General features: G+C 36.1%; 1 protein-coding gene across 5 annotated transcripts in view; it reads right to left on the bottom strand.

Moving 5' to 3' along the window:
• Positions 1–4,514: 4,514 nt before the first annotated feature.
• Positions 4,515–10,092, bottom strand: part of LOC109537535 (T-box transcription factor TBX20) — a 39,456-nt gene continuing 33,878 nt past the window's right edge. For 4 of the 5 annotated variants that reach the window (XM_019904318.2, XM_019904315.2, XM_048664908.1 and 1 more), the window contains 2 exons: positions 6,788–6,864; positions 4,515–6,065 (listed from right to left, as the gene is read on the bottom strand). In XM_019904318.2, coding sequence (XP_019759877.2) covers positions 5,573–6,065; positions 6,788–6,864 — 570 coding nt within the window. In that variant the 3' untranslated portion in view covers positions 4,515–5,572. The remainder of the gene's footprint in view (positions 6,066–6,787; positions 6,865–10,092) is intronic. The other variant, XM_019904317.2, reaches the window with a different exon arrangement.

The following is a 10,092-nucleotide window of genomic DNA, read 5'->3' as shown; positions in this document are numbered from 1 at the left end:
GTAGTGTACAGCATCGATTTCTGTGGAACCCAGTAGCTGTCAAAACTTTCACATTTTTACGAATAACTCGGAAATCGTAAATTTTTCAGGTAAAACGTTTGACACAAACTTAACTTAAATTTTGACGACAAATCTGAAAATGAATGAAAAAAGGGGCAGTTCCATTTAAAAAACCAAAGTTGGTAACTACCACACGTTTATGATACACCCCGTATATTGGAAAATAATTTTAAAATGTGGACCTTTTAAACATGAAAAACTTTTGTAGGACGTATTTTCTTGTAAAGTTCATATTTACTGAGATATCGCACTTTGACGCACTAATGAGCAACCCTGTATATATATAAATCGATCTTGAATCACTCCGGTTTTTGGCTAATGGTAAAGTTGATATTCAGAGCTCTTCAGAAAACCGCCCAATAGAATTTAAAGAAAATCCATGCGAATTCATTCGGCTAGGTAATAATGGCAAAAAAACAGTGTCTCGTTTTACTTGCAGAAGGTTCAGAATGAGAACTCTGTGGCTCTTAGAACCAAACAATAACGTAAGTAAGCAAACCCAACGTGGAAAAAAGAACAAATTATTTTTATCTGGGCTGGGCCCCTTCGTTCATTTTTCTACCACGAAAAGCAGAAATTGTGTACATTGAGGAACTGCAAGATTGCCTGACCTTAACCCTACGGATTTATTGTAGATCTGGACTTTTTTTAAATTTAGTAAGTAAGACTTCATTAAAAAGGCACTATAGAAAGCAAACTGGTGCAACTCCAGCATATAGCATGTTACATAATAATGAATCTATAGCTTCCATGTACATTTTGTTGATTATCTAATTGATTGGTTTTCAAAAAATAATTCACAAGTAAAAATGCCAGGTTGTAATGTGAAGTGAACCCACATTTGGAAACTGAGCAAACTGAGCTGAAATAAACGAGAAAAAAATTGTCTAAACCAAGCCGAACTAGTTCATAGCCCTATCAGTTTTATTATCATCGGCAATCGTAAAGAAATTTAGATCTCTCCGATGGACCCCGGCGAATCCATAAAGATAAAACATCCAGGATAAAGGCGAGATATTCTCGAGGAAGTTGCGGCGAAACGACGATGATATCCGTCTGAAAGTCATGAGCTGTTCTACATTTATACTCTGGAATATAACTGGAATATAGTCTTCACCTTCGAGAGGCAATCTCTTGATGGTCCCTTGCCAGATGCATTATAGATAGCGGCGGCAGAAATACGGACGCAATTTCGAAAGAGCCCCGATAAGACGTTAATGGTTTCAACTTTGCACTCTATCGCGTTATTCGGAGAGGGTTGGCGTCGTTTCTCAACGTCTGTCGGCGTCTGTGTACTCGCAGACTTTCCTAAATATCTAATAAATGTAAGCGACCTCAAACTTTTCATGCTGCCATATTTGGGATGTTCTAGTTTAACCACAGAATCCAAGCATACGATAAGTCATTTATACAAGCGATTGAAAAAGCAACTATAAAGTGCTTTTTGTTAATATCCTTTTTTGGGTTTGGTCTTTCACTATAAATCTAGAACTTGAAGTTTTGAAAAAGCAGTCACTACTTAGAACTTGAGCAAGCAGAAGGTAGGTGGGATACTAGTCATAATAGGTTGCAAAATAATATCTAAGAATAGCTTAAATGTTGGCAAATTTATTACAGAAGATCCGAATATTGCTCTAGCGATTCTGCTTTAATATCAAAGGATAGTTGCAACAAAGCATAATTAAAGAGCATTTGATATGAACCGTTTAAACTAAGGCTGGTTCAATCTGTTTAGCAGTGACGTAATTGTCGTTTTTTTTTCTATTACTTATACACCAAGCGAAACAGACTACAGAAACAGTGATTTGTCCCCCTACATTTCCGGATTCAATTGCCTTTCTTCAAGGAGCTTCAAAAACAATGAAACGAGAAACTGTTAGTGATGCAAATAATACGATTCGCAAGCATTGAAAATTACACATTTTCACATACATTGCACATAAAATTTGGTGTTTTTCTATACTAATTTTTAGTTTTATGGTCTGAAACTAAAAAATCTGATGAGTTTTCTCAATTCATTCTCTTACTGGGCCTCTAATGATTCTTCTCAAAATTGATGAACCCAACTAAACAATCTGATTGCAAACCCTTGAAGAAAAAATAGTTTTGCATAAATTTTAAAATTTATATTACAGATTCCTGCTGTTCTTTGCTTATTGCTCAATTTATTTCGCTGATATTCAAGCCTTTAATGATTTTTAAAGCGTAAATATTTTAAGTCGTAAATATTTGAGTTTTCCGGTTTCTTTGAAAGCAAATTTTCTGAGTTTTTGTTGCTTTCAATATATCGGTCTCAAATTCTTCAGTTTGATCCCATTTCCCCCTCCGCATGTTCAACACCGTGAAATTCAGTTTCATAACGTTTTCCTATTAGTTTAGCGGATGTTGCAAGACAAATGTAAAAAACTGATGTCGTCGAAAAAAATCGTATCAGAACTTTGCCCAAAATTTTTCAAACTTTGGCTTCAGCGTTACTTTTCTAAGCACTTTTTAGAAGACGGATTTTGGGTTTAGAACCGCAGAATAAAAGATTTTTAATGTTGTCCTTGAAGCTGGTTTTTAACATTCCATGTAGAGTCAAAAGTTGACTAACAGTGAAGCCATTTACGATGTCCGTAACAGTTTAGGTACAGCAGACTTTGATGTTCCTGCAAATTATCTTTCTTCAGCTTCCATTACCCATGCATTACATCACATCCTATCAAAAAAGTATCAAGTTTAATGTGCGCATTCCGCAGCATTTTTCCAGCAATTCTCTTATAATACATTGTGTTAGGTAAAGTTTTTTCCCTTAAATTACACCATAAATATATGTGGCAGCATATCAATAATGCAACAACGGCTCACCCAAACACGTCAATAGTTTATCGAATCCATAAATACCCTCCCGAGCATGTCTCAGATTCTCATGTAAAATTCGATATGACTTGACACAAACACGTGCTTTCATTTATTCAGTTGCACGATTAAAGACAGTTCCAGGTTCTTTGTCTTATATTCTCTAATTGACTCGGGCAGCTTACCGTTCTGCCAGTCATCGTTCACGAGAAAAATTAGGTAGTCGTTAGTAGGCATGTTTTACTAAATTGATGGTTACCTCCCTATTGATTTATAGTTGCATCATGTGTTTGCTTGAAATGTTCTGTGGGTTTAAGGGCCGTTAAAACGGATCTGTTTTTGGTCCTTCGAGCAGGATAAGCAGTTTGAAGAATTGTTAATTTGCTAATTATCCCAATAAGAAATAAATCGGAAAAAATGCCGATTTTCCATCTAATCCAGTGTGGCAGCTGGTGTTAACTTAGCTGCATTGAATACTTCCCAATTCCAGACGTAGTTTTCCCAGTTATCTCCAGGTTATTTTATCGCCGGGATGTGGATTGAATTTCCCGAATGTTACGTGTTTCCCGGTTAGTTTCTTTAAAAATTGCATTGAAAAGTTTGCTTGATCTTTTAGAAAGTTATTACGGAAAATAAACCGTTTATTACCCCCACGTGTCTAAAAAGCCAGATTAAGAGGCTATTGATTATTTAAGTTTGCCGTAAGCTGTATGGAGTTATTTTACCCAATGTACTTCAAGCAGGCTCTAAAGGTTTAAAATGTAAGTAAAATATAAACGTTTAGCCCCAAAACCACTTACTGCATTGACTATGGCAGTTTCTTGTTCATTCAAATTTTGTTCAACCCAAATTCTTTAAATAAAGCCTGAGGCTTTAGTGCAATTTCTTCAACGCCCAATTATGGTCACACCAATAAATGCGAAGCAGCAGTTGTATTATAGTTACCAGCTTCCAAATAGGGAACGTTTACGGCTTTCAATGTAAGTGGTTTGGCGACTAGTTAGTACTTACTTTTTGCACTAATTAGACAATTTTTTTCAAACCACTATGATTAGGGAAGACAATTAAAACAACACATAAAAATAAAGCGAGGTAATGTTTATTATTATATTTTTTTGTGTTTGCTTTACAGTTAACATCGCAAAAAAATCGAATATTTACAAACGTACAGGCGTTCGAGGCCTCGACGATTCAGTCAACCAAGTCTTCCCCGAAAGGAAGTAACCGTCACTTCGTTAATAAAAAAATGATGAAGCCTCTTAATGACTCCGAGCGTTGATTGAAACGTTGAAGCCTGACAATACATTAAATAGTAATAAATTAAAAATAGCTATTTACATTATACTGTACAGTGTTTTCAAGTTAGTATAGGTCAAAAACCTTACAGCTCTAATAGGTTGCTTACACCAGCATTTTTCACCATTCAAATTCGCTTCATTTAGTCGCTTTACATCGACTGTTGGTATAATTTTACATATTTCGTTTTCACTTAATGATAATTGAATTTTACTGTCTGCACACTTAGAATTTATAAGGGAATAAAATTTCAGCAATATCGATAAGGCTATTTCTCCGTTCGATGTTTGCCTCCTGATGCACTGAGAAAAATTGTGCGGAGTTGCTTAAAAAAATGTTTTCAAACATTTTTCTATATCAACTCATTTACTTACAAATCAAAATGTCGATTCTGATTGGTTTGTTGTCTTAAACAAATAGCAAGAATCCATTTATTTTTCGTTTTTGTTTGTTGACATACCTATATGTATCAGCCGTTAAAATCTGTGTTCAAACTTTATTTATTATTTGAAATAAATTGTGTGAATCATAATTAGATTTGCAAAATAGGAAACATTTGGCCTAAGGGCAAAATTTTGTATTGAAATATGATAAACTTAAAAATGCAAAACAATGAAGACAATAAATATTGAAATAAATTTTCAAACGATTATATGTTCAAATTGCTTTCAAAGCGATCGGTTTTGCATTCATCAAATGAAAAGAAAAAACTTTTAAAGAATCGGCACAATTTAGCGAAACTGTATTCTAAACGGTCTAAACCAACAAAGAAGTCCAACAAATCAATTTTCTGTGATAGCAGAAATTATATAAAAACCTTTTTCAATAAAATCTGTACCAAATAACTGAACTGTAACTGAATAAATTGGAAAGTTAAGTTTTCGCAGTTGAAAAACAACTCACCAGTTTCAATGCTCAAAATGTTCTGTTGGTTCAAAAATGTTTAAATATCCTCTGTGATATTATTAGTACTTAAAAAGCGAACTTCATGAAAAAAGCTAATAATGATTCGATTTACCTAAGTAGATCAATATGACAACAAAAGTATCCTTCACAGGCTTAGACCGTTTGGAAACCGATCCCAAACTCTTAAATATCTGCTTTTTCAAGCCATTTTTACTGCTTTTGCAGAAATTGCTATCGAAAAATTTCATTATTATTATTTACTTGTGAAAAACGAGTTTCTAAAACTATGATGTATCACAATCGCAATGTTTGTGGTAGCACAAGTTCAGCTAGCACCATTAATATTTAGAAACAAAATAAGCCGTCCATAGTGAAAAATTTGCAACTTGTCCCCATCGACTCCAAGCACTCTGGAAATTGTACAAAACCACTAAAAAGGCCCAGTTGAGTTAAATTAACCCAATTCTAACTTTTAAGAAGGACTACTAGGACTGCCCGAATCTTTTCTTAGATTGGTATCCGGTCCTCGATCGGGACTTGTTCTAGTTGAAGCTGCGTAGGGACTAAACCGATGCTGAGCCATCGGTCTAGCTAAGGCAGGCAGGGAACCACTTAACTGAGGATGCAGCTGAGACGTACTAGCCGCAGCTGCCGCCAGCTGATGCTGATGCTGCGCAGCTAGCAGCGATGGTCCCAATCCAGCCCATTGGTTCCAGAACACCACCGGACTGATCGATGGGCTTTGCGAACCACCGGCTCCGTATAAGCTGCCCATTAGGGGCGCGTAAGGCCCAGCTGCGGCTGCAGCTGCTCGAAGGAAAAGCTGCGATCTTGCGGCCAGGATCGTTTTCTCTTCCAGAGAGAGATTGCTGTCGTGAGTGTTCAGCTCGGCAAACGGTCGAATGGGTGAGTGGAAGTAGTGCTGCTCCGCCAGCATGGATTCCATCGTTTCCCTGTAGGAGAAACTGAGAAAATTAGAACAGCTTTGTCAATTATTTGGACTGATCCGGCTGAGTGCTTGGCAGACCTCCATTGGAGCTTCAGCTTTTAAGGAAATTGGACAAAAGACAAATAGAAATTTGACAATTTAAGGAGATAGATAGAGGATTTTGGGAAAGAATCACTTCATTTTTAAATAGTTTCAGAAATTCCCAGTTTTACTGTCACTATTTTTGCCGCGGTTTTACTGGGCTTTTAGTCTCTGATCCTCGTGCGTGGGACTTCTTATTTATTAAATTGATCGATTCAAATGAAGAAAAATAATCAGATCTGTTCCAAAATTTATTCCTATAAATAGTTCTTTTGATTACTTTTCATCATTGCTTCCTACCCGAAGAAACACTTTTTAGGGCGAATTTTATTGCCAATATTGCGAGCCTAAACTAGTTCATTTTGGGCCATTTCATTTTTACCATTCAAAAGGTGTACCGAAGCCGAATTTTGAGAAATGCATTTTTGCGTCTGATCTAAACCCACCGATGGACGATCGTGGAGAACAAAAATTACCATAAACCTGCCGGACAATGATTGAGCCCTCGTATATGTGCCGATGAATTTTTAAGTAGCCCATTAAAATTCATTTACGGTTTTATTATGGCATTACAAAGGACAACCGAACAAATTAAGATTGCCCATCAGAAAGCCATCTTAATGATTTACTATAAAGGAATTTCATCCAGATGCATACCTTTCGAATTCTGTCAGTCTAGATGAATCTCTGAATCCTTTGGCAAATGGGTTGCTGTCAATCTTCAGTTTCGTTATCTGAAACAAAATTATAAAGTCAAATAACATAATTTGTAAAGGCGTCCAGATGAGATGCTAAAATATGGGCCTATAGTAAGCTGGCATTGAATAAAGCTTGAGCGATATTTCGTCGAAATAGGCAGGTTATTAGTTGATCTGTTCAGCTATTTTGCATCTATTGGAAATCTTCAGCTTTCGAAAGGACGCTAATCAAGCCTTATTAATTTTGCAGGTCGTTGGGAATTAATCACGTTGCTTCACTGATAAACAGTGTTTTATTAAGTCCGGAACCGATTGGTTTTTAGATTATTTATAATTAATACGTTAGTTCTTCATGATAAGGCTGCACGAATATATTACTAATAAACTACAATTATATGGTGTCGGTAAGAAAATTAATAAGGAAAACATTAATTAAGATAGATAGAATTTTTTCAAATAAAGAACCGAAGCTAAGGCAGCTGTTTTTCTCAATATAATTACATTTCAAGAACCTAACGAAGCTTATGAAAAATGTACGAAATTATGCCAGAGCTTGAAATATTAACTTAACAAACTCACAACATATTTGCAAGCATTTCCAGGAAAATTATTGCCTTGTATATAAAATGCAGTTACAAGATGCTTGAAAATGATGAATTCATTTCATTAGTGCCCCAGTTTTTGCATCAATTATCGACCAGTTTTTTGCAACGGACAATCATCCAAAATTTTGTCTAAAATTGAAGTTTACTGCGTTGTATTCATTGTGCTGGTGGAACTTTTCAAATGTGGCTCAATTTACGTCTTCCTTTCCAGCAAAATTCCTGCGGAACTCGCTGGAAGCAAATGTATGGCCTTTGTATTGACTTCTAGTTTACTCATTTTCTTTTTCCTGTCATTGCTGTCTTTATTTGGGCAATTAAGGTTTTTTTTTACTTTTTGTTGTTCAGGGTGCCACTCCAAAGCCCCTACTCTAACGTAACTTCTCAGCCATCATTTGTAAGATTTACGTACATAGAAGAAGAGTATTGATAAAGTAGCTGGCGATTAATCCTGCCCGATAAGACATCATTCCCACAACTATAGCCTGCAATCCTTCAGCTAGATAGGATCTGAATGTTAATACCAAAAACGTTACAGTTATGCGATATCATTTCAACTAACTGTTTCCTTCTCTTGACGACGTGAAAGATGAGCGGTTTGTCTGCAACCTGAAGCTGCCGTTGTTGGTGGCGAAAAATTAATGCTGCTAGTTTAAGCATGGGCGTTTCATGTAATCCAGGCCCCAAAATCCCCTACTCAAAGTGAAATAGTTCCCTAAAGTTCGGGTCTTTCATAACAATTTATTGAATTACTTAGAGGAAAAATAAATGGTTTCTTTCGCATAAACGCCGTTAAGCTTCGCTATTGTTTTTTACAAATTTTGTCAATGTTGAGGCTCTAATGTCCACAGCTTAAGGAGCTTCTTGCTCAGCTAACAATGTTCTTGTTCACGCTTTACTTGATTAGAGTCCCGAACTAATTTAATTTTTTGTCTAACTAAACTAAAACGAATTTAATTTTTTGTCGTTAAAATTTCCGAAATTTCCTAATATCATGAAAATGTCAAAGCGCTTGACACCATTTTTGACTTTGGTCCATTATTTTGATAAATGGAAATTTTTCTGGAAATCGACTTGGAGATCGTCCACACGTACGAATGGGGTTGGTCAATAACCCAAATTTTCGTGGTTTTTCGGGGATTTTTCAGACATAGAAGGAACAGAAATCTGCCCGCAAGTCCACCCATAATCTAGCCACTAATTTTTAAGCAGGATTTACTGTAGTGCTTGCAAATATACAAATGCTGACTTCGATTGTTTGTTGCTTCATTCTAAGTAGATATGTGAAGCTTTGAAGCAACTAGAATTTAAAAAGTGCAAAAGAGTTGGTTTACTTTTATCAATTTTTTAAATCATTTTTATAGCTTTTTGAAGCCAACCAGTAAATGTAAATCGACTTGCAAAAGAAAACATTTGAAGGCAAATAGAATGAAACAAAAATTTCAGACCTGAAAATTTTCAAATCTCATTACTTTCATCATCAAAATCATTTAAATCAGTAAACTCGAAACTGGTGTGCAAAATTTCGTTCCTGAGTCAATAAGCTCCATTAAATGATAGCCTTCGAACAAAGAGAAATTAGCTCGAAGTCATTGTGCACTTGAGTAAACGTTTATTCGAAATGTTTATCGCTGAAGGAGTTGCAAACTAAATCATGCCATTTTTGCAGTTTTCAGGTTGTTTGTGGAACGAAAACGCTTTGTTTCCACAGATCATGAGTTATTAAATAACGAACTACGCCCGAGCTAGTTGAATTTTAAGAAAACTTGTTTGGACTTATTAAGTAATGTGTCAGAAAATCCAGTCAGTGGCCATTGCGGGCACCTGATTTAAGTCCGTTTGATTTCTATTTGAGCCGGTTTAAGAAAAAATGAGTATTGCAAGCAAAAATTGACGAGTGCTGGAATATTAGAAAGATACTTAAGCATGTTTGGAAAAACTTTGAAAAAAACAGGAAAAATATCGACATTTTCCGTTTCTTTCAACAGGGTCCCATCATTAGTTTCCTGCACTCTCATTCATTCTGTTCCAAATAACCACCAACACACTGACTAAATGGCTCGAGGTTCAAAAGCCCCCTCACAATTCTAGACCATTTTAGAATTTCCATCCTTCCATACATGCACACTAACTAATATTTGATGACAATTTTATTCACTCGTTACTATCATAATTGTAATGAAAATATCTGGATATTGTCAAGAAATGTTCCAAGGACACTTTTATCGGTTGCTCCACATGTGAAATCCCAGACAATAAAAGACATCAGCCCACGTTCCACTAAATCCCGAAAAGAGGACACACAACTTGTGACAGTAGAGGCTGTATCGTCCATAAGCTCACTGGAAAAAACTATAAAATTCGAAAATTATCTGTAAAATAATATTCGAAGAAACTGTTCTGTCTCATGCATCACCATATGAGCCAGCAGGCAGCCAGTGAGACTTCGTGGCATTCCAATCGGCTGCTGTCACTCCTCGTGAGTGGATAATTGGCCCACCCCAGGAGTTCCTCAGCAGGGAAACGTCGTGTTTGTTTATCAGCCCCATTCTCGCGTATGCCCAAACAAGCGCAGAGGCGGAGAAATACGAGAAAAAACATGGACGATTATTCTTGCTTTTACTGTTTTTCGTCTACGGGTTTTATCCTGTTCGTAATCGGC

The sequence above is a fragment of the Dendroctonus ponderosae genome, unplaced genomic scaffold (assembly GCF_020466585.1).
Source record: "Dendroctonus ponderosae isolate FM_Combo_2020 unplaced genomic scaffold, Dpon_F_20191213v2 Dpon_F_20191213_3, whole genome shotgun sequence".
In the NCBI taxonomy this organism is placed as follows: Eukaryota; Metazoa; Arthropoda; class Insecta; order Coleoptera; family Curculionidae; genus Dendroctonus; species Dendroctonus ponderosae.
This window is presented reverse-complemented; position numbering and strand designations above follow the sequence as displayed.